General features: G+C 46.8%; 1 protein-coding gene and 1 long non-coding RNA gene across 10 annotated transcripts in view; one reads left to right on the top strand and one right to left on the bottom strand.

Moving 5' to 3' along the window:
• LOC125319841 overlaps positions 1 to 23,564 on the top strand; it is a 48,772-nt gene that overhangs the window by 11,428 nt on the left and 13,780 nt on the right. For all 4 annotated transcript variants that reach the window (XR_007200911.1, XR_007200913.1, XR_007200912.1 and 1 more), the window contains exon 4: positions 15,164 to 15,275. This is a non-coding gene — a long non-coding RNA (uncharacterized LOC125319841). The remainder of the gene's footprint in view (positions 1 to 15,163; positions 15,276 to 23,564) is intronic.
• On the bottom strand, positions 86 to 23,071 carry ATP8B1 (ATPase phospholipid transporting 8B1). Of its 6 annotated transcripts, none has more exons than XM_048291511.1 (32): positions 22,706 to 23,071; positions 22,199 to 22,415; positions 21,938 to 22,015; positions 21,697 to 21,848; positions 19,771 to 19,872; positions 13,439 to 13,631; positions 11,230 to 11,327; positions 10,821 to 10,934; positions 10,216 to 10,314; positions 10,054 to 10,115; positions 9,544 to 9,616; positions 9,379 to 9,449; positions 8,951 to 9,033; positions 8,644 to 8,802; positions 8,391 to 8,479; positions 7,927 to 8,117; positions 7,635 to 7,843; positions 7,110 to 7,153; positions 6,814 to 6,973; positions 6,050 to 6,238; positions 5,698 to 5,810; positions 5,302 to 5,466; positions 5,095 to 5,206; positions 4,819 to 4,894; positions 4,579 to 4,711; positions 4,067 to 4,352; positions 3,234 to 3,457; positions 2,739 to 2,822; positions 2,215 to 2,460; positions 1,924 to 2,062; positions 1,694 to 1,824; positions 86 to 1,172 (listed from the first exon to the last, which is right to left on the bottom strand). In XM_048291511.1, the coding sequence occupies exons 6-32, from the start codon at positions 13,617 to 13,619 to the stop codon at positions 942 to 944; spliced, it is 3,762 nt and encodes a 1,253-aa protein (XP_048147468.1). In that variant the 5' UTR covers positions 13,620 to 13,631; positions 19,771 to 19,872; positions 21,697 to 21,848; positions 21,938 to 22,015; positions 22,199 to 22,415; positions 22,706 to 23,071; the 3' UTR covers positions 86 to 941. The 6 variants fall into 6 exon arrangements, with proteins under 6 accessions (XP_048147468.1, XP_048147469.1, XP_048147471.1 ...); XM_048291512.1 differs by having other exon boundaries at positions 22,204 to 22,415; XM_048291514.1 differs by lacking the exon at positions 21,938 to 22,015.

The raw sequence follows: 23,564 nt of genomic DNA, 5'->3' as shown, positions 1-23,564 counted from the left end.
CGCAGGCCGGGCCATTCCTCCCCCGGAGGTGCTGACACGCCGGCGCGGTCGAGTTTAACCCCCGGACTCACTGCAAGGGAAGCCGTAGACTTTAGGATATTTATTAGCATTACACTTTTGAAATGTACATTCCATTGAACGAGAGCTGTAGGTCATGATTTTTACTATAAAACCATTTCAATAATTAGCTTTAGTTCGGGAGGGGGAAGTAGATAAAAGTGAAACACTCAGACACCTCAACTTGAGTAAAGAATGTGCAAATGTAAAGAGACTCATAAAAACACTTTTTACACTGTAAGAATTGAGGCACCAGCAAGTGAAATACATTCCAATGAAAGTGACTGATTTCTAGTTATCCATCACTGACTCTACCCAGAACTGAAATGAATACCTTATGCCAGCTCCAGGGGCAGCTTCCAGAGCTCAGATCTATCCTGATTCCTAATATAATCTGACACTGGCTGGAGTTTATTGCCAGAGATCTCAGCTCAGCTGTGACAGCTCGGATGGGAGCATCCAGGGCCCTCTCCGGGGCTGAGCACCCCATGTGCCATCCTGTCTGAGAAGTTAATGAAATGGAGCACACAAGGGAAATTGCTTTCAGAGACAAATATGAAATGTAGATGCAGTTTTATACCAACATAGTATTAAAAAGTGAAAAGTCTGCAATTCCAGGTATCACTAAAAAGTGACACTACTGGGTTTCCATTCCCAGCACATGTATCCTTCACTGTCACACAGAGCAGTCACACAAGGATCGGTAGCTCCATGGAGAACTTCTTGGCCTTTCTGTGTTCCCAGGTCCTAACCCAGAAACTTCTGTGATAAAACATAAAAATCTTCACATCCTTATGCCACGTGGTTAAAGAAGATCCTGAGTTTGTTTAGAACAGTTTTGTGCAATCGCTGGGACGAACAGCTCCTCCCCACCAGGCAGTCCATCAGCTTGTCTCCCGCGTGTCCTCGGAGCCCGTGCCGCTGCGGGCCAGCACGGCGTCCAGCGGGGCGCGCCGCTTGCGGATGCTGCGCCCCGAGGCGATCAGGTCGGCGTAGCCGCGCTGGTGGGAGAAGGCGTAGGCGGAGCGGCGGGCGGAGACCCCGCGGCGGAACGCGCTCTGCCGCCGCTTCCACTGCAGCTCTTCCAGCAGGTACTTGCGACGGTTCCTCTGGATCTGCACGCACGCAATCACACATCGGGTCATGCATTAGGACAACATCACCACAGCTTGACCTGTTTTCATACCTGTGTGCTGCGCGCTGGCTAAAGCAGAGCAGAAACAGCCAAACAAACCTATCCCCTACACTCTTGACATGTAACCCTGGCCCTCCAGCCCAGCCTAAATTAAACCCAAACTGGGGCCCTCAGCAGCCTCACGGGGTCTCGGTGGGGTCACTGGGTCTCAGCCAGGCACACAAGGAAACAGTCCCCACTGAGCTCTGGCCAGCCCTGCGCCACTCCTCCACCCACAGGACCCAAGCCAGGCTTGTGTCGCTCTCCCACCATCACTTACTTGTCTCTAACATTATCATAAAATCCCAGAATGGCTTGGATTGGAGGGGACCTTAAAGCCCATCTCGTCCCACCACTGCCACGGGCAGGGATACCTTCCACTAGCCTACACCTTAGCACTGACACCAGCCCCTGTAAATAAGCACCTGCCCCATTCATCCAAATGACACAGATTTCACTCACTTTATCGCTCTCCAAAGGCCAGATTGTCATGGATAAGAAGCGCTGTGCCACTACAGGCAGTAAGCAAATAGCAATGGATAAAATCATGGTAAGCCAAAGGTATGGCTGTCGCAGAGCATTCGGAGCAGTTCCTGGGAATAAAAGGAGCAAAAGTTATATGTCTTAAACATAAAAGTTTATGACAAAGCTACATGAGACAGGACTGAGAACCACAAACCACCAGGACTGACCTGTGAACTGAAAGCCAGAAGGGAAGAGAACGTGGATTCCAGCACTGTGAAAGTCAAATGTGATCCCAAAGTAAAGTGCAATACTCCCAAATACTGAAAAAGCATTAACAAAAGTCCAGTAAGATGTATCCAGGCCAATCTAAAAGCAAACAAAAATGCCAAATGAGTTCATTAATTCCAAATAATGTCAACTACTTTTTGCATGTTGTTACCTTTATAGCAGAGAAATTTAGAGCAGTGAGCAGAAAGTGTTCTCAGAGCACCATAGCTCAGGAAACCAAGCTTACTTGCCTGAAAATTGACGACAAATATCAGAGAGGATGCTGCTGTGACAGCAAAGGACTGATAATCTGCAGGGGCTTCTCCATCTTTCCCCATAGATTTAAGGTAGGCTCCGTATGGGATGAAGAAGATGATCAGTGAAGTTACAGCTCCATGGAGCAAACTTAAAAAGAACTTCTTGTAGTTGAAAAGTAAATCTCTCTGGCCCAAAACATAAAGTCTGGGGAACCGAAGGCTCAGTTTGTCGCTCACGTCCTTAATAAAGAGGAAAAAGCAAAAGGAAGTTGTTGTGAATTGTTATTCTCAACATGAGCTTTGAAGAGTGAGAAGCTGAACTACAGTGTCCCAACGGGAATGGCAGATCCCTTTCTCTTTCCAATAGCAGTGATGTGCACAGAGTAGCGCAAAAGGAAAGCATTCTTAAAAGCCACAAAACCAAGCCCCTCTTGTTTCATGGACAAGGCAACCAGTGTAATTTAAAGACCTGGTGGTAGATGCCTTTGGATTCATCTGTTTTAACAACGTGGGGATACCTGGTCGAGCAAGCCGACAAGCAGGACCGGGAGACTGGAATACAGCACGTTGTACAGCGTGATGAACCAGTCCTCATAGGCTGTCTGCAACAGAGGGAGAATTGCAGGACTTGGTGATTTCATTTTATTACATCCTTCCCCTCCAGTTCCTGAGAAAACTCACATGTGCTCTACTACAGCTCTAAGTTCCCTGTCTTGGTGTTCACCCAAAGGCAGCAGCACCTTGGCTCAAGGCTCTGCTGAAACTCTTTAGTCTGTGAGAAGTTGCCCCACTCCTTCCAAACCTTCCTCCCCATACAACCACAATCCTGACTCTAGTGCTCTGGAATCAAACCCAACTGCTTGTAACTAACTCGCTCAGTGCTCATCACATCCTCCTGCAGAAATCACTGGTGACAACTTCACGTTCCTGACACTTTGCAGGTTAAGCCTTTGCTGTTCCACAGTGACAAAAGCATCTGCTTGTTGCTATCCCACACAAGCACACCTTCCTACCTGGGCAGAGAAGCCATTGAAGAACGAGTACCAGATGTGGACTAGTGTGAAAGCAAAGTTTTTGTAGAAGAAGTATCTCAGAAACTTGCACATCCTGATGTACGACCAGCGCCCATGGACCAGCAGCAGCCGCTGGAGGTAGCGGAACTGTCCGAAGGAGTAGTCACTGGACATGACAGCCTGCATCCCCTCCTGGCCACTGATCCCAACTCCAATGTGGGCAGCTGGGTGAAGGAGACAAACACCACACACTAGGTTGGACAAAGGGACAGGAACATGACTGGGGCCACATCTCTATGTCACCTGGATTCTCTCTCAGTGCTTGTTCTGTCAGAATGCACCTGGGAAATTCGACCAAAGGAGAACCAAGCGGTGAGACAGAGTAAGTAAAGTCCTAAACAAACTGGCCAGGCAGTTTACAAACACCCTCAGGACATAAACCCTATCCCAGATGGTTTTTTCTCACTGGGATCTCTTGGGAAGCTGTTCAAAGAGTAGCAGGTACCATCCAGGATGGATAATGCCACCAGGCAAGGGGCAGCCAAGCCACTGCTTTGGTCTTTATATTACACTTCTGTAATGCACAGCATGAGAACAGACAGGATTTGAGTCCCCGCTCAGGGAATGTCTACGGAAAAAAATAAAATAGATCAGAAAAACCACTAACCATTTCCTAAAGTTCTTCCTCAGAAAGGGAAACAGGCACAGAAGCTAAAAGCCCCATGGCAGCAAAGCAGATGGAAGAGTCTTCTGACAGAGAGGGACAGTGGAGAGACCGCAGGAGCAGGCCAGAGGAGATCTGTCCTAGCGAGAGAGCTCCATAGCTGCCTTACTTTTGATCATGTTCACGTCATTGGCCCCGTCCCCGATGGCCAGGGTGATGGCCTTCTTGTACTTCTTCACCAGTTCCACCACCATGGCCTTCTGCTTGGGCGTCACGCGGCAGCAGATCACAGCCCTGCACTCACAGGCCAGATCCACAAAGTTCTTCTGCTGCTGCTCCTTGTAGGCCTCTGCCCTTCTCCTTTTCTCAGTTTGCTTTTTCTTCTCTTCTGCTGTTCTGGGGAATTTCAGTTTAAGTTTCTTTTTCTTCTTTTTCTTCTCCAGCAGGATTTCATTCTGTGGGGGAAAAAAAAACTTACTATGTTCCCTTCTGCACCATTTCCAGTCCTACTCCAGGCACTGCCTAACAACACACCTGAGGTCATTATGCTCCCAGCATCCATTTCTGGCATTTTAATGAACTGCTCGTGCAGACAATGGAACAGAGTCCTCAGTGAGGGACACTGTATCCTGGTGGTGCCCCAAAATCTCAAACACTCAGGAGAACAGCCTTTGTACATACCAGCCAGGAGCCAGTGATGATCAGAGCCCGATCTCTGCTGCCCTGGAAGAAGGGCTCGTTCATTCTGAGAGAGGAATGTGGACTGGATCCAGCCCTGTTCCTCTGGTTTTCCAGCCTCGTTTGAAGGAGAGCACTGGAAGAGAGGGGGAAACTATTACAGAAAAGTCAAAGATAAACTTTAAGCTAGGTCAGTCCCAGACTGAAAATCCTGAAAATGAACTCCTCTGTGTTTTCACTTGCCTGGTCTCTTCTCCATAGCAGATGGCTGTTTCCTCTGTTAAGAGTTCACAAGAAAATCCAATATTTTCAGCAGTTTCTACAAAAAAAATTAAGAGAAGAAGGTATTTACTGAAAGTTCTGTCACAAGTAATTGTTGGGAGCAGCTAGAAGCACCTCAAGTGCTCTTAAGTAATTTTCAATTTACATTTCAGTATGAGAATACCCTTTCAATACCACAGTGTAGACGAACATGAAAAAAAATCCTGTTTTTAGCTGTTTGGCTGTAAGCAACCCCACCTTTTTTGTCACCAGTAAGCACCCAGATTTTAATGTCTGCTTTGGAGAGTCTGGAGATAGTTTCTGGAACTCCATCCTGTAGTTTGTCTTCAATAGCCGTTGCACCAAGCAGCTGGAAGGGATTTGAAATACAGGTGGTTAGTAGCATTGAAATATGTTTCTTTCAATATAAGAATTGAAATGTACTAAAAATGTACAGCTCCTTACAATCAAGTTTTTTTCTATTTCCTCATACACTTTGTCCAGAGCTTCATCTCGGTGACTTGTAGCTAAACTGGCCTCCACAAACTTTTTATTCCACACTTCAAATTCATCCTGGCTTATGTCTCTATAGCACAGGCAGAGTGTCCTGAGAGTTTCATTTGCAAAGACCTGAAAAATCATTAAAACCACACATACCCACAAAAGAAAACTCTTCATTTGCAATCCAAACATGAGAGTAAGAGCATGAGCATTTGACAAGTGTGACAGAACAAGTCCAACTTTCAGAACCAACTGCAGGTTTTCATTTGTGTTAATAGCTTAGGAAAAGGAAATTAATAACACTATTGTCAGAAATAAAACATTTTTGTTTTAAAAACAGCATACAAAATACAAACATACATCAAGTGCTTCTTCTGTGGCTTCTCTCTTTGGATTCCTGGGGTGCAGCCTCTCGTAAATCACCGTATCAGCCCCTTTGCAATACAGCCTGATATTGCCACCAGATTCTCTTACTGTGGAGGGAAACAGCAGAGGTGGCACACTTACATAAAGGAGTAATTTCAGATTGGATTTTTCAGCCAACTGCCAAGTACCAAAAGTACGAGATGGCATTTCTTCTTCAGTGGACTCAAGTGCGTCCCAGGACTGTCACACAGCTGTTAGTTCTTGACTCCAGCTTCCCTTGCACGTCCCTTTTCACCCCTGAAATACAAGTGACTTTCTCCATGCAGGCTGGTGGCAATCAGCTTACCAATGACAGACATCCGCTTCCTGTCGCTGTTGAAATCCAGTATGGCCAGGACATCGTAGGTCCTCTTGACCCCCATCTCACTTATCGTGATGGTGTTCTGTGTTCGGGAGAGGAAAACGTACCCGAAGTTCCGGGCGGCCGTCACCAGGGCCCCCTCGTCCGGGGAAGCTGCCTGGTAATTGAGCTGACCTGTAGGATTGCAGCCAGGACACACCTGAGGAAACAGCTGGACACTGCTGCAGCACCCGACAGCAGTGCACACAAAGAACAGGGACCATGGACCCCCCCATTCTGTTACATGTACTTCCCAAATGGGATCAGTCCTCAGCCTGCTTCCCTCCACGGATTAAAGCAAAAACTCCGCGTTTTCTGCCTCAATATCTTAATTTCTTAGTCCAGTCATTTAAATATTTTCAAAAGAAGATCCAAAAGACAAATCCTTGGCCAGAGACACCAATGCAACGAGTGGAAACAACCCCAAAAACATTAGGAGCAAGAAAGGACAGGACACTGTTGGTTTCACAGAGATTTTACAAAGATGGGAGTAAAGCAATATTAATATTCCGTGTTTTAATCGAATCTTCCAACCCTCTGTTTCATATCCATGAATTCAATAGCTGATTACCTCTGCATTTAGTTTTGTTTCATTTAAAAGGGCAGCCTAACACTCCTCCCTTATGGGATCAGCATTAGTTGTGGATCTCTCCCTTGTGGAACTGGTTTTGAATTACTGTTTCCTGCTACACAGGGAAAACAATACTCACCATCAGAAGTGTCAGCCATGACTGTGTGACAAATAGCAAGCAGAAAAAAGAACTTCTGGATTTCTGGCTCCTTTCCAGACTTTATTTGCTCTATCAGATAGTGATCATAGAACAAGAACTTTCCATCTGCGTACACATTCCAGCTGAAATCTACTTGCTGCTTAGAAAACAGGGGGAGAGAGTTAGAGTTACCATAGGTGCCATTGCTTTGTTCCCACTTGCATCTCTCCGCACCTTGGCAAGGGAATGTTCCCATTCCACAGACTGGGATGCAGCGGTGGCTCGGATGAACTTACCTCGGGGTGGCTCTGGAGCTGCCCCGCTGCATCCCGGCAGTCTCCTGCAAGGCAAGCACCCACAGTCAGGGGGACCAGGCACAACAAAGCTTTCACCACAAAGTAAAACGTATCTAGAACATGTATGGACCTAGGACTGGAAGGAAAGGAAAAGGACAAACTGCTGCTCTTACTAAAATCTCCTTGTCTGTTTCTAGACTTTGTCCCCAAAGCATTTCTAATGAAAGTAAAAAATAATAATAAATAAATATTAAATAAATAATAAAAATAAATAAATAATAAAATAATTTGCACCAAAAATTGTGCAAATTACTGATTTTCAGTTTTTCTGAAAACTGGGAAGTTCCCACTAAAGTTCCTCAATTTCCACTTTGTAAGTGGGAAAACCCCAACAATTCAACCCTATGTGCCAGGTCTGAATTGCGGAAGTTCAGTTGGAACTAAGAGAACTTGTATGCACCTGATCTCCGACAGGCATTAAAATTTCTCCTCCTCCTTCTTTGCACAGGCTTTGCACAGACTTACCGTATCTTTGCCCATTTATGCAACACTTTTTAAAGGTCATGATGTTCTGTGTAAGGGTTCCAGTCTTGTCAGAGAAGATGTACTGGATCTGCCCCAGCTGCTCATTCAGCGTGGTGGTCCTGGCCTTGGCAGCCGTGTCCTTCTCAGCGTAGTACATCTGCAGGTCCCAGTTGATGAAATAGCTTTGGCCAAAGCGAATCACTTCCACACTAAATGAAAGAGGAGGAATGTTCTCACTCCCAGCTGCAGCTCACAGTTCCACATAATGACACCTCCTCAGGTATTGCCCTACCTGACATAGAGGGAAATGGGAACCATGGTGTTGAGGACAATGATGTATCCCCAGAAGTTGAGGAAGCCCCGGTAGGCAGGGCTTAAGTCCTGTGCGTCGTAGAGGTACCAGGAGGAGTTTCCAATCTGCTGCTCCCAGTAGGTGTGTCCGATGGCCAGCCCAGCCGACAGAAGGATAAGGACCACGATGATCTACAGGGCACAGAGAGGCCTCTCACACTTCAGAAACATTTGCTTGACTTAAATCCCAATCCCCATGTTCCAAATGGAATATGACAGGTATTTGTGAGGAGAAATGAAGCAAACCTTTCCCACAAAGGCACCTTTTAGATTTCCTCCTACTCCATCCCAGCTCAGCAGGCCAGAACATGTTGAAACATATTTATCACACACACACAGGAAGAAGCTGCCTAACTTTTCATTCGCTCTTCACTTAAAATGTGAATTTTAAACAAAAAGGCTTACAGTATAAACCATGTAGTTCATAAGGGAGTCAATTTTTGTCCTTTTAAATCTTGTCTTTCCACTATTTTTCATTATTTTTGTGTCAGCACCTAAAAATAAAGAGTGAAAAATTTAAAAAAGGGAAAGATAGAATAAGCAAACACGTCGGTATTACAGTTTTACTGAAGTGGGACATGAAATACAGTTGATGTCTATAGGATGAAGATTCTTTTTCACTCTACAGGTGTGCTTTTAGTGCAGAAATATTACATACCTGCAAATATGACCATTCCATGGCAGAAGTCCGTATTCCTGATCTTACAGCCACGCAACAAAATCTTGTCAGCATCAAGGGAATAATTTGAGTCTCTCCAGGATAATGTTCCTGTAAACTTATCCAGCCGGTTATTGGGTTCTTCACATTCAACCAGACCTAGAAAATTTAAAGGAGAATGTGTTTAATGTACAAGTTAAATCCAAATGCATTGATTTGTACCCACTATAGAAGTAGCTTTACTTTTATTGACTTGCAAACAATTTGAGCTATGTTTTAAGAGCGTTAGGTGTAGAACTGTACCAACCATCAAAGTCTGCCAAGGCACTTTCTTCCTGAAGGTGTCTGTGTGTCACCTCTAGGGCCATTTTGAATTTTAAGTTAGTCTCACTAAGAAGAAAGGATAAAAAGGTGATTTTATTAAAACCATGGATACAGGAGAGAAGTTTAAAAACAATTAACCTAAGGTACCACTACTTCTCTGGACAACCTATACTAAAGTGAAAAATAAATCCATGTCCTTCCCCCTTTCTTCCTATGTCACATTCTCCAACAGTTTTGATGTGTCTGTAGCACTCCAGTGGACAATTTTTAATGATTCTTGAATTGTGGGAATCAGGAGCTGAATACAGTTCCCCAGGTGTGGCTTAACAAGCAGACTCTGACGTACACAATCCTTGCTCTTTTCCTAGTCAGCCCAAATTAACTCCAAGACATGCTTAAGTAGAACCTTACCCATCCAGTTCAGCTGTCTCCACGTAGCACAGACTGTTTGGTTCTGAGCTGGACAGCAGCAAAATATCAGCCTAGAAAACAAATAAATAGACATCAAAGAAAACCAGGTCAAGATTCCTACAGAAGTCTCTATAAACATAAAACAAATATATCTGAAGCACTTACAGGAACGAAAGTATTTTTCTTCAGACGAATGATATCACCAACTTTAATATCTTTCCATTTTGTGGTTTTGAACCTAATATCAAGATAGTTTAATAATTATTACTCTTTGATCTAGAACACTATGCACTCTATAAACCTTAAAATACCAAACTTCCCTTAGGAGAAAAAAACTGGCTTCTTGGTATGCTGTAGGTTTGCTTTTGGGAAACTGCAATTTAGTTGAGGGTGTACAGCTCAGGAGTCAACCTACCTCTTCTCTTCCCACTTCACCTAGTTATGAATTCCTGTCCTTCTCTCCAAAGAAGTTGCTCTTAGCACAGATTTAGTGCCAGAGAAGTAACTTTAAATTACTCCTTTAAGCAATTCTCTTCCAGCTTCAGTTAGATTTTCAGGTAGGCAGTGGAGAACAGAGCTGAACCTTTCCTATCATCTACAGCTTCAGAGCTGTGACAAAGCTTAGCAACAGGGCAACGATCATCACTTACAGAGCTCAGGGGGGAACACACAAACCTTCCATCCTTGATGACATCACATTTCCTGTTATTGACCTCATTGTCCATCCTGTGACGAGCCTGAAACCGGAGCAAAGAATGTACTCCCTGCTCTGTGTCAGGAGAAATGAGCTACACTGGGTGGGTTTTGCTTTTTATATTAACAGAACATGGTTCTTACAATGTCATCTGCCAGGTCTTTGACTGCAGTTATTCCCAGCACCAAGAGCAAGGGCACCAGTGTTGTGTACCACGACAAGGTAGTTATTTGGGGAATCGACTACAAAAGACCAATAAAATCAGTTCAGTACAGGATCATCAATCAAACTTAATTCAGGGATATTTCAAAGTGATCTGACTAGAGAAAAAAAACAACATATCAGAGAGAATTTTACGTCAGGTTGTGAATATGAACAAAATTCTGTGGGAAGAGTTTGGCTGTTACCCTACCTTGGAATCAGCTTCCCTTTAACAATTGCACTGGCTCATATATTACGTTGGTGTTTCTGATTTATGACATGAACTCAAGAAACATCTTTTCCTCATGAAATTCATGAGCTCTATAACGAGTTCATTCTAATACTATGCAACTTGCTCATCCCAGAACTCTGCCATAGCTCATCCCAGCTAATCCATATTTGTTGCAGGTTTCTGTTATGATGGGTTTGATCTCTGCAGCAGTTCAGACAGTGCCCCTCAATTCCCTGACAGGACAGCACTGAATTGTGTCATAAATATTATTGAGCTCAAATTCCCTTCACAGTGAGTATTCTCCATCTTGCTTACCTGCAATATGAGAAGAACAAGGAAATAGAAGTTGGCTGCTCTCTTAAACTGTTCAAACAGATTCAGAGGTAAAAAAGTGATGGGGTTGTACTTGTATGTCTTAATTGCATTTCCCTGTGGGAGAAATCCAAACATAAGTCACACAGCAGAGCTTCTCCTTCCAACACAAATGTACAGTGCATATTTTTAAGATCCTAATTCTCCATCTCACCTTAAATACGTCTCTTTATACCTTGATTTTCCATTCCAAAACCCCAACCCAGTTATTCTCCCCCCCACCTCTGCTGGAAACACTGAGGAATTGTGAACGGTGGCTTTTACACCACTCACCAGCCGTTCCAAAGATCTTACGGGGATTAAGGAAACATTCACCCGACAATTAGCACCTCATTGAGATAAGACAATTTACCGCGTATTTGCTTTTCTTGAAGCACAGGAAGATTGTTCTCTTGAAGCCCGGCTGGTCATAGAAGCGCTGATCGTTTGCTTTAACTTGCCAGCTGCAGTCTGGAAGGGACAAAAGGGGTCAAAAACTGTTATAAACATGAGGGAACAAATCTGCCACTTTCAGGTTTTCTCTCAATTCCATCTTTTAAAGGTACTTCCAACTGAAGCAAGGCTGGTACCTGCTTACATATCCCTAAGAAAAGCTTTTCAAGACATTTCCGGGCTGTTTGTCTTTATTAGCAACTCAAGTATATTCAGAGGTAGGAAGAAGCATTGCTTAACATATGAAAGTTCTGTGGGAAACCTGCAGAGTAACATTTATTCACGCTGAATTCCCTTCTCTCCCCTCCTTTGGTTTGCTTCTGTGACACCAGCTAAGCGCTAAGCACTCCAACCCGGATGTCTGTCTTTCTGGAAACGAAGAGCTCAGTTCACCTTTTTATTTGATTTAACCACGCTGTGCCATGGTTTTCATTCACACCCATAAAAAAGTACAAATCTGTAGTGCTCCTTTTATTTCTTCAGCCACCAGTTTTGTTTGATTGTGAGAAAACCCAGGAACAGGAACTGCATCCATCATGTAATTTTCTGTGCCCGCTCTTTCACAGGCCACTCCTTTCCCTCCCAGATCCTTCAGCTCCCATTCCCTCAAGCCTGCAGCACAGACACCCTGCTACCCACAGCCACACTCGGGCCCTGCCCACATCCAGAGATCTCATTCCCCACGTTTCAAAGCCGGCTCCCAGGAGCTCTGCCTGCCTGGGAAGGATGATGCAGGCAGGATTTTGAAATGCAGCTTTCCTGACTCATCGGCCAAGCATCTCCCCCTTTCCTCCAGCCCACAGTGATTGTCCTTAATGGGTGCTCTTCCTGGTTTCACGGGATCCTCTTCACCCATGGATGGGGTGAAACTCCCAGCAGCAGAGGCGTGGGGCCTGGCACGGCTGTGACTAACACTTCAAAACCCAAATCCAAGTGCAAAGACTTTTTATTTTCCACCCACCATAGAGTAAATTCTGGACTGACATATCTGGACCTTTCCTGTGACTACACAACTTTCATTTCCAGCACCTTGGTTACAAGCCCAGAAGAAAATAGAGAAATATTTATCTTGAATAACCAGGTTTTAAGTTAAAAGATTATAAGCATGAATTGAGAAAGTTACTAAATTTTGTCAAAATGACAGGGCATGAAAGAAAACATAAAGTCTGCATAAACATTTCTTTACCACATTCCATAAACATTGCAGTGTTGATAAAAATGATGGAAAACTGGCAAATTAGGTCTGAGGTAAAACCTGCAGGAAGGAAGCTCCTCAAAACTACCTTAAACTGTCGTGCTAGCACCTAATATTTGGCAAGCTGCTTTGGTAATTCATCAACTTTAAAGGATTTCATTATAAAAAAACCCCTTAGACTAAACATGTGACAGGCGCTTGTAAAATGAAAACACATAACAGGTGGTTATGAAACGAGAGGTGATCAACTGTTCCCACACAAACAGGAAGAAATCTGTATAAATTAAAGAGGCTCTGGTTACATTGAAAATACTCATGTTGCAGCACTGAGAAAAGGGAATTTAAGGGAGCTACAGATGTTTCTTGGGCAGAGGTTCAGAACAGGGATGCCAGAAAGGCTCCTCCCACTGATGTTGCTACGCTGGCAGCAGCCACAGCCTGTACCTGCTGGTTCCTTTGAGCTCCTCCTACTCACTTTTTACCTTTCAGGAAACTCATGAGGCTACAAAATTAGCAGTGAGGTGGAAATCTGCTCTGCACAAGCAGAAATCCAGGGAAAACACTGACTGAGCACAGCAAAATGCTTGCGCTGGAGCCTGTTTCCAGAGGATTGGGTAAACAAGTACCTGAAGGTCTGTCTGAACAGTTCCCAGACCACAGGCCGTGTACACCCAGGGCCTGCCTTAATTAAGAGGCGGTCACCATGCAGCTCATTACGCAAGGAGCAGTGGCACAGAACTGGGCTGCAGGTTGGAATGAAGCTGAGTTTCGTTCTGACATTTGTTAAACTGAATTGCCATCAATTACTCTTCCAGAGTCAGATAGGCCATTCCAAACCCTACCTGACAAATAAGCACAGAAGTCCAATCACTCCCTGAGGCTTAGCCTCTGCATCCAGGATCATGTACACCCCAAATCAAGTTCATGATGTTACCTTTTTTCCCAGGATCTCGGCTCTCCTCGGCATCCCTGCTGGTTTGGTTCAGTCCCGGTTCAGCCCCAGGCTGCCGACCATCCAACTCATCCTCTGTTTCATCATCACTGTACGGCACCACCTCATCGTTGGGCTGGGAATCCTCCTCGAAGGTGGTCTCTGAATCCCTTTCCGAGATCATGCTGCTAGCACCCTGCCAGCATTTTGGACAAGTTAGGGAAAAGAGCTCACGTAGCAAGTGCTGGAAACCACATCTCTAATTTTACTCTGCTGGTGCTGGTCACCAAACCCCACATGTGAAACCAGTTTGCCCAGAACAGCACAGGGCACAGGCTCGGTTTTCCAGCACAGACCAGAGTCAGAGGGCAGTTCTTGTTCCAGCCAGCCCTTCATTATTGTTCTGCTACGTGTAATTACACGCTGCAGCCCCAGGAACACCCTGTGCTCCCAACACAGGACATAGGAATTGGGGAGCCCACAAACACGTGCCTCCCAGTGGCCATTACAGCATGGCCTGAGGAGCCACAGGAGCTGGAGCTCTGCTTGGCCACAGTTGGGACACAGAGCCGGGCACCGAGCACCAGGTCAGACATCCAGGGTTCGGGTCACACAGCTGGTCCTTCATTCCAGCCTGCCCAGCCTCACCCAAATCAGCCTCGCTTCCTCTCTCTTCCCATGGGCTGAACATCAGTGTTTGTCACTGAAAGATCCCACACCTTGGGTGTCCGAACACCCGAGGACAGCATGGAGACATTCTGGCTCAGCCCTGAGCTGTATCAGAGGAGGGATGGTCTCCAGCTGAGCTGTGGCCATGCCCGTGTGCCCTTCTGCTGTGCCTCGACTCTGGACATCTCCAGCCATCTCTGGGTGTGATCCTAATCCTGAACTACACATCAGCTTCCCAGCTTGCCCCTCGACCTGCCTCACCACCGTGGCATTGCCTTTGCTAACAAACTCAGCAACCAGCAGGGCCAGCACCAAACCTGCTGACATCCCCCACAGCCTCTGGTTTTGCAAAGCTGAATCGTCTCCCCTCCCTAATATCTCCTATAAGAGTGAGATGAATATTCCATGAGCACTGACTGTGCTGCTCCGGTGACAGGCTGCTGGCAGGAGCCCAAGGCAGGCCATGCTCCCAAGCCACAGCGCTGCAGGGCCCGCCCAGCACAGACTGACAGCCCACAAAATACACCAAACTCACCAGGCTGAGTTTACAGGAATCCACACAACTTCTCCCAAGACCCACCCAAGCTGTTGGAGGCTTCTCCCTGATGGAATTAGCCAGAAGTATGACAGCAGGTCACCAACAGAGGTGTGGAACCTGAGACTTCTGTGACAGATCATGTTTTCCTAAATAGCCTTGGAGTTAGGGAATACATCTCAAGCTCCAACTCAGGCCCCTGAATACCTCACTGTGATATTTTGGTTTATTTCTCCTCTTTTCGGTTCTTTAGCTCTTTCTGTCCTGCTAACACCTCTCATGGGGACTGCTGGGGGAAACAAGTTCCTCACACGCACAGTCCCTAGAACACAAAATGCCGTCAGATCTTTGATTGGCTCTCACTCTACAGCAACCAAAACAAGCTCATATCCCTGGCACACAGAGATTCAGCTGTCAGTCTATTAATCTTTACTGATTAACTGCTTAATGATTAATGAACTAATTAGTCATGCGAAGGGTTAGATGAGATATCAAAAACATGCTGCTTTTGCTTTGCATTACAGATGCGTGGCTGCATGGCAATTCGTACAACGCCACCACCAGCAGCCTGTGATGCTGACTGGGAACACACTGGGAACACACTGGGAACGGATGCCAGCGAAGTGATCTGCTGGGGTAAGGTTAAATTAACTGTAGTCACTTTCCCTCCTCAAAGAACTAAACTGCCGACTGGAAAACCTCGTTAAGAAAGGCGATCTCATTAAGTGTTACCCTGCATGCAGCACAAGTGCTCTGTGCTGCGGGCACACCATTAGCATTCTGCAGGAGGCAATGGAATGGTGCCCGGGGCTGGCCGGGAGCCTGCAGAAAAGCTCCCACAGTCGGGAGAGTGATGAGAACTGCTGTGGGACCCAGGGCAAAGGAGTCCTCCAGTGACAGCCTGACAAATTGGTTTAGAGTTAAGTTTCTTGACACCTAGTCTAGAAGAAAAGGGCTGGGATGGCAGAGCCGTGTCAGAAGTTCAGAGGAAGGTGGGGAGCGATCATGATGTGAAAGGGGAGATGGGAGGAACTGACAGCATGGAGCAGCAGAGATGCCAACTAATCCTGAGGCAGCAGGTAAGACGGGAGCACACACCCAGCAGCACCTGGATGCAGGAAGCACACAGCAGAAACTAAAGAGGAACAAACATGGCAAGAAGAGAGGAGCCCACTACTGATTTTTGATGTGGTCACTATTCTGAGGACTGTGGAAACAGTTCATGGAGGGCCTGAGATAGAACAACACAGTTGTTAAACACTGATAAAATACTCAGAGAACACTTTGAAAAGCTGGTTCTTGGCTGCATGGTCCTCATTTTCTAGTTCCTGACTTGACAACAGGGGTTTCATACTGCTTCAGATCAGTTTCAGATCAGAAAACCTTACATTAACCACTTCAGTCTAGAGGAAGCATCAGTTCACACTGCCTGGGCAGGTGGGGAGCAGTGCCCAGCTCCCAGCTCTGCCTCCTAAATTGGGAAATCCTGCTGATCCAACAGCGGTATGGATATGTGGGGAGGTAAAGGAGATCAAAACAGTATTAAGCACAGGTTTAAGTATACCTGACCTAGTTTATTTACTCAAAGGACAAACTCCGCAGTGCTTCAGTCCCTCAGGTTTTGTGTCTACTCCTGCCTCAGGGCAAGCACCAGATAATCTGGAATAAATTAAACCTTGTAAAAACTCCATTTACTGAATTTGTTTCAAGGCAGTAAATAACCAAAATCAATCTTACACTAAATTCTTCTCTGGAAAGTCACTGCACATGACACTCCTGCAAGAATCTGGGGTGATTTCCTGCAAATCAGATCACTCAAAGTGCCCTGAAAGTTAAAAAATCCATCTAGAACAAGGGACATGTATAGCAAAAGGATTAAAATGCACAAGCCTCACCATTACACACCTGCTGGCCACCACAGCCTGTGCACAGCTCACACCCTGCATGTTCCTGTCCTTGGCACCATATTCTGCACAACCTCACACGCTCTGGCAGTGCCAAGCTCAACAGCTGCTCAAACCTGGCCATGCACTGTTCTTTCAGAACACAACAACATCAGTATTTTAAGCAAGAATCATAAAGCAAACTCAAACAGTACAAAAAGTAACTCAGAGAGATCCTTCTGAATTGCTTCAGGTTTCAAGGTAAAATAGGACAAAAAAGCTACAGCAAGATGTTTCACTGATTTAACTTGGCATTAAAAAAAGTACTTAAGTGCAAAGCCTGATCCTCAGACATATAAGATTTATTTCTTTACTACGTGTTACTGGAGAAGCACCCAGCATTGCAAAACAAAACCTGCTTATGGAAGGGCTGAATACAAACTCCCAAAACTGCGCTAGAAAGCCACGTCCAACATCAACCTCTGCGGTGGGGCTCCCACAAGGACCTTCTGGCAGATGCATGATCACCCTAATTACATTTTCCCTAAGAGAGATCAGTAATTATTCTGCCATCTTCAGCTGTCTCACACTGCTCACCTCACCAGTAACAGAGAGCCAGAGCCAAAATGGGAACACAGACAAAGCCCTGTAGGGAGCAACAACCGAGCAGACGCTCTCAGGGCGGCAACCCCAGCACCAAAGGAGAAATCAGAGCCCACAGAGCACTTGGATGGCTCCACCAGAGCAGAGGCCTGTATTCAAGGGGCTTGAGTCCATACCCCAGCTTATACCCTGAGAGGTTTCAGAATGATTCTTCATCCATGGGCACAGGTTTAAGGGACGGCTCTAACAGCACTTGAAACCTGAAGTTTGGAATTGCAAAGACAGTCCAGGATCCACTCTTGGGTCATGATCCACCCTCCAGCCTGATAATGACCCAACTGGTACCAGTTAATGCTCCTACAGTTATTTTTAACTCCCCCAAAGCACGGTTGGAAGCCAAGGCCTTCAACAGCAGGGTATTGTGTTTCTGCTGTCCCTCAGGGATCCCAGCCAAAGGCTTTTGCAGAGTATCGGCCTTCACTAAAAATGTATTCAGGAACTCATCTCCCTGGAACCAGAGCTGCTGCAGAGAAACAGGCAAATCATAAACTGGATTTGCTTCCAATAGGTGAGACTGGATCACTGATTACTCAAAGCAGACACGAAATGTTACAGGTAACAAGTGCTTGGACAGGCAGATAGAAGGGCTTCTGAACAACTCAAACCTTCCAGCTAATCTTTATGACATTTTGAGAGGAAAAGAAAACAGCAATTAGAATAGCATGAATCAGCACAAACGGGCCAAGGAAACAACCTTCGCTCCAAACACTACTGAGCTTCAGGTAGATTGCCATGCAAATTTACACGCTTAAAGTTGATGAGTTTGTAGAGCTATTTCACACACAACAGCTCCAGTCATGTCCCTGAATGACTACTTTACAGTAATTGGACACCCAAAAATTATATCTTGAAGGGGATGATTTCCCTCAGTCGTTTGTTCTGAAACACACTGGCTGTCACATGCACCCCAAGAAAGGTAAAGCCCAGCTCCTGGAATACCCCGGAGAAAGGTGAGCTCAGGAGTTCAGGTACGTACTTTGAGCCAGCAGAGCCTCGAGAGCGTAAGGTAATCAAACCCAGCTCCTGACCCTACACACCTTCCCTGCACTGTGACCCTGGAAACAGTTCCCACTGGAACCTGCCAACACGTGCCTAGCATGAGGTGACTCAGAATCACCCCCAAAAGGTTAAAATTGGAGTGATTCCAGTATGGCTGCAGATAAAATGCTCGAGGACAAGTCATGCACTCACACAACCCAGGACACCACAACATGTCGTACCTGAGATCTCCACACAACAGAACCACCAAAGATTCCAGCTCTCCCTGCAACGTGAGAAATCCTTGGGGATCCTGTTCTGCAAGTGACAGGTCCCAGGTGAGTCAGCCTGGCTGCACCATCGAGTGCTGCCGTGCACCCAGCCCCTCATTTTACACGCACCATTTTTAAATACAAAGTGTCTCTATTTGACTGACAATACTACCTTAACACAGGCACTCACAACTGCTCTGGAGGCTGTACGAACTCTGAGGGTTAAGGACTAATTCCAGCTCCAAGAGACTTTTTAATTGCTATTGTGCACAGCCAACCTTGCAACACCCACAGATCTTTCCTTTGCAAGGAACCACCCCAGTCCCTCCTCCGATGCCATAATGATCCCAATTACCTGCACCATCAGGAGGCAAACACCATGGTAAAACCGTAACACCCTGGCACTGCCAAGCTCTGAAAATCTTACTTTAAAAAGCTGCTCTTGCCAAACCTGGCTGCAGAGAGGTGACTGTTCCTGCCCTGAACACACTGCAGACCCGTTCAAGCAAGTGGAGACACCAAGACCCTGAAACCCTCTGGAGAGAGGAGAGAGTACAGTTTTGTGCTGCTGACAAATGTTCAAGTCCCATCTTGGGGAAAAAAATAAAAATAAAAATAAAAAGCAGAGGCTATTTTGTACTCCCCAGCGTAGCTATTTATTAAAACTTGTATGAAAATAAGTATGAAGGACATTACAATATAATTAATTTATCCAGATGAGCCAACAGGATTTGACACAAGGAAGAGATTAACTAGACACCAAGAATTTAACAGAAAATCACCCCGAGAAAGAGAGATCCGCAATCTACAGGTCCAGCTGCCTGAGGCTACGCAAAAATGGTTGAAGACGGGCCATTGGAGAAATGAAATCATCATTTCCCCGTTATCTGCCCTAGGATTTCTCATTAACAGATCTGCAGGGTTCCATCATTTAAAGTCCAAGGCAAGGTAAGCTATCTTTGCAGAAGATAAGAGAGTTGGTAACCTTTGCTCAAGCTGCAGGTTCCAGCACACTCTGAAGGGGTTTCAACCTGCCCCTTAGAGGGTGTTACCTTGCTCTCAAGTTCCATGTTATACAACAACCTATCTTGAGGTTAGTAGAGGAAAAAATGAACTATTTTTGTGCACATTTAAACTGCATTGTTTGGAGTAGAAGATTTTTGGAACTTTATAGAGAGTTTTTTTCCTAGCTATCACCCTCACCATCAAAACCAGCAGATATTTTTAACTGGACAAAACAAAGGTTACTTCCTGCTACCAAGATTGAACAATTCATGAATACACCTTTTCTGACAGCATCTACAATGGACACTGAAGCCATTTTCCTAAACTGACCTTTATCCAATGGAGTGTGTGACTGAAGCCCAGACTGCATCACAGATGCTGGCACCAGCCTCTCACAGAGAATCCCATGTTCAGCTTGAAATCAGGCTCCATCTGCAATGAAACAATGTAGAAAATGGTTTTTTGGCTGACTTCCACCTTGTGTGCATGCAATAACAAAAAAATATTCTTTAGAAAAATCGTGAAATTAATTTGCCTTGCAAAATTTCTGAAGAAAAAGAGAGATTTCTGCTTGGCTCTCCATACCTTCCCATGCTGCTCCCCTCCTTCCTCTCAGGGACAAAGTCACTTCAGCAAATGGTTCTTTCCTTGATTTGTTTCCTATTTTCCTTACACTGCTTCTCCTCACTCCCTTTTTTCTTTTATTGCTTTGTTCTACATCTCCCTGCACATCCTTGTACCCAAGAGCACCCATGAACTTGCTGAAATTGTCCATTGTGAGGAAGAATCACTATGAAAAGCCAGTGTCCACCAAGGAGACAGTGGATTCCTGCAACTTTATTCAAATAAAGGGAGAGTCCTCTGGGGCACACCCCTGTGGGGTTTCTCTCTCTCGGTTTTGTAGGGTGCAGCCTCCTTTTATCCCAGACTCCTGGCTGCATATTGCCCTCTTCCTTTCCCCATCGGCTGAGGTACCAGGAAGGTACAGCCTTTCCGAACCATCTACCACATATTACCCCTTGAACGTGTCATTTTACCCCAAAGTTCAGAAGTTCAGCCTATCTGGCTTCTGCAACAGACTTTGTGTGGGCCCATTTGTCCTATTACCCTAAGGTTCAGAAGTCAAACTGTCCAGGCTCTGTGACAAACTTGTGGCTTGAGGTTGGTGGAGACATTTCAAAGACATTAACACCCATACCCTGTTTGTAAAGGCATTAGAGCACGTCTTTCCTATCACCATCAACTGTCAAATTGTCAAATGAAAAACATATTTCAAGTGTATATCAGAACACGCGGGGAAAACCCAGCACACATTCCAGAGGGATTCTGTAAACTTGCCAAAAAGCAGTGCTGTCACAGAGCTCGGCACCTGCTGAGCAGGGCTAGGAATCGGTCTTGAATGAGAATCATGCCCTTCACCCTGACAAGCACAGAAACAGAGAGGTTAAGTGATTTGCCCAAGGCCATTGGGTAAGTCACTGACAGAGCCAGGGTTGGGTTTCAGAAGCTCCTGGCCAAAGTCCTGCATTCAATTACAGCTGCACAAAGCATCTCATTTAACAGAGCCTGACAAAGCCCACGCCGAGGAAGAGCATCAAAACCCCTCAGATCTGAAACGACACCAACCGACCCCCTTGCCACGTTTAAGAGCAGGCAACGCTTCATGCTCAGGCCGCTGTCATTACTCGGCCCTCAAACAACAGCCACACCGACAACAGAGCAGGGAAATAAATTGCAGCTCATTTTAAAATAGCTTCAGTGCAAGTGGTTTTTGGAATTCACCATTCCAAACTCCAAAGCAAAGGTCCAGAACATTCACGCTGTCTTATATGGCAGAATTAAGTGAGAACAGTTTAGAAGTTACCGAAAATAATCTCTATGATACCTACAAGTTAACACAGAGACAAACACAGGCCTGGGACAGTTACGAAAGCAACCACACTCTAAGGTGAGCACCAGTGCAGAAGTTGGCAAGGAAAACTTCAAAATGGCCAAATACTACTCGACTTCTAAACCAGGCTTTGAGGAGAAAGACAAACCAAAACCCACACCCAAACAGAAATCTGTGAGGAAGCCTGAACCAGCACAGACACTTACAGGGAGTTAAATCCAGGGACTCCAGCAGCAGCCACACAGATGGGGACTGCTCAAGGGCCAGGTGGCCACCCCAAGTCCCAGCGGCCCTGGTTCTCCACAGCCATGCACCCAGACACCCCTCAGCCCGGAGACCAAACGCCCCGCACTGTTACTCATTACCAGCACCATCCCCTGCCAGAGCTCCCTGTGCAGTTTGGCCTCTTCGGTTTCAAACCGCTGCTGCTGACACCCGAGCCAGCGGTGAAATGCTCCATTAGCTGCTCCATTTAGCACAGCTCCATCCCGACTCCAAGGAAGGGATGCTATTTAAACTATAGGCACAAAGCACAAAAGCACGAGGTAACAGGATCAAGACACCGATTTTTATGTTTTGTTTTTGTTTTCCAAGAAAGTTACTGACCTCACAAGTAACTTTTTCACTATTTCCTGTTGCAGAATTAGTGTTCCTTAATGCAGAAACCTATTGCTGCTTTTATGGCTGTATAAACACAGACTGATGAGTAATCACCCGGCAGCCCTGAAGGCTCTTTTCATCATTTATAGATATGGGGGGGAAAGCCGGGAGCAGGGCAACCAGCCCAAGGCCACGAGAGCGCGTCAGTGCCCGGGGGGCTCGGGGAGACCGGAGGCAGCCGAGCTGCGGTGGCTCCCCGTGCCTTACCTCACCTCCCAGCGAACTCCTGCGCTTTCCTTAAACTTCCAGAATGGAGAGACTCTGCGCTGAGTTCGACGATCACCGGCCGCACATCCCGCGGGTGGGAACGAGGGGGACGCTGATTCCCGCGGGGTTCGGGTCGGCGCTGCCGGACGCGCTGTCCCGCCGGGCTTTAAACCTCCCAAAACAACGCGTCGGGGTCCCCGCTCCGAGCAGGGGGGGACTGGGAAGGAGAGAGAACGGAGGGGAAGGCGTTCCGGGTGCGCCCGGGGTCAGCTCCGGTCCGTCCTGTGCGGCGGGGCGGGCCGGCACACAGCCCTGCCCGACCCCCGGCCCGCTCCGGGCGCGGCACCTGCGGAGGTGGCGCTGGGCGAACCTGGTGGTGATGGATGCACCGCGCCACCGCCCCGCAGCTGCGGGCGGCACCGGCCCCGGAGCCCCGCAGCCCCGAAACCCCGCAGCCCGCAGCCCCCGCCCCGCAGCCCCCGCCGGGCGGGAGCCCCCCGGCCCCACCTGTGCCCGCGGGTCCCCCCTCGCTCGGTCAGCGCCTCCCGAGCCTCGCCGGCCCCGCGCCCGCCCCGGCTCCCTGGGAGCCGCCGCCAGACCGGCCGGACGGGTTTCCCCGCTTCTCCGGGCGGGGAGCAGGGAGGGGCCGCCTGCATCGGCCCCGGCCCCGGCCCAGCGCGGCCGCTCTCGCCGCCGCCTCCCTGCTCGGGCTCGGGGCCGGCGGGATCCTCCGGCGGCTGTTGGCACCGTGCGGGGCCGGGGGTTCTGGCACCCGCGGGAGGTGCCGAGGTGAGGGTCCTGGGTGCTCCGGAGGTCCCTGCTGCAGCGTCAGCCCGGGGGAAGGATGCGGCGAAGCTCTGGTGATAGCTGGGATCTCCCTCCTGGCGTTGTTCTAAGTGTCAGGATTCCTTTCTCCCTTCTTATTCACTGGACTGTACAACATTACAGAGAGCTTTGGAAGGGCTACAGGATTTTAACCATTTGGCCTTTTAAAAGCTGTTGAATGGAATGGACTCCTGGTTCCCAAATCCTTTTGAGGAAGGACTGGAGACTTGAGAGATGCTCAGGAGTGATATTGTTAAGTGATGGTTTTGCTCATTAATTAACAGATAAATAATTAAGAGATAAAGTGGTCATATATAGGGATGGCAGTAGTGCTGTTCTGCCATATGCACATTTGTTCACAAATAATGCAATTTAGGGCAAGGGCAAGTGAAACACAGATATGGTTACTGATCTGATTAAATATAAAAAAAAGGAAAATACTCCCTGTCTCTTAAAGTGATGATGGGCTGCTGCTCTGTACTAAAAGTGATCTTTGTTTTGGACTGGCAGGTATTGGAGAGATCACCTGGTTTCTTTTTCA

The sequence above is a fragment of the Corvus hawaiiensis genome, chromosome Z (genome assembly GCF_020740725.1).
Source record: "Corvus hawaiiensis isolate bCorHaw1 chromosome Z, bCorHaw1.pri.cur, whole genome shotgun sequence".
NCBI classification, from domain to species: Eukaryota; Metazoa; Chordata; class Aves; order Passeriformes; family Corvidae; genus Corvus; species Corvus hawaiiensis.
Note: the sequence above shows the minus strand (reverse complement) of the source record. Positions and strands in the feature narration are given on the sequence as shown.

What these genes read in the sequence shown, in the direction of transcription:
- ATP8B1 (XM_048291511.1), bottom strand. Translation starts at nt 13,619, where the DNA reads ATGATCTCGGAAAGGGATTCAGAGACCACCTTCGAGGAGGATTCCCAG. An exon ending in TGACGTGAACATGATCAAAA is followed by an intron (nt 3,458 to 4,066) that starts GTAAGGCAGCTA and finishes TCCTTCACCCAG; the next exon opens with CTGCCCACATTGGAGTTGGG. An exon ending in TCAATGGCTTCTCTGCCCAG is followed by an intron (nt 2,823 to 3,233) that starts GTAGGAAGGTGT and finishes CCTCTGTTGCAG; the next exon opens with ACAGCCTATGAGGACTGGTT.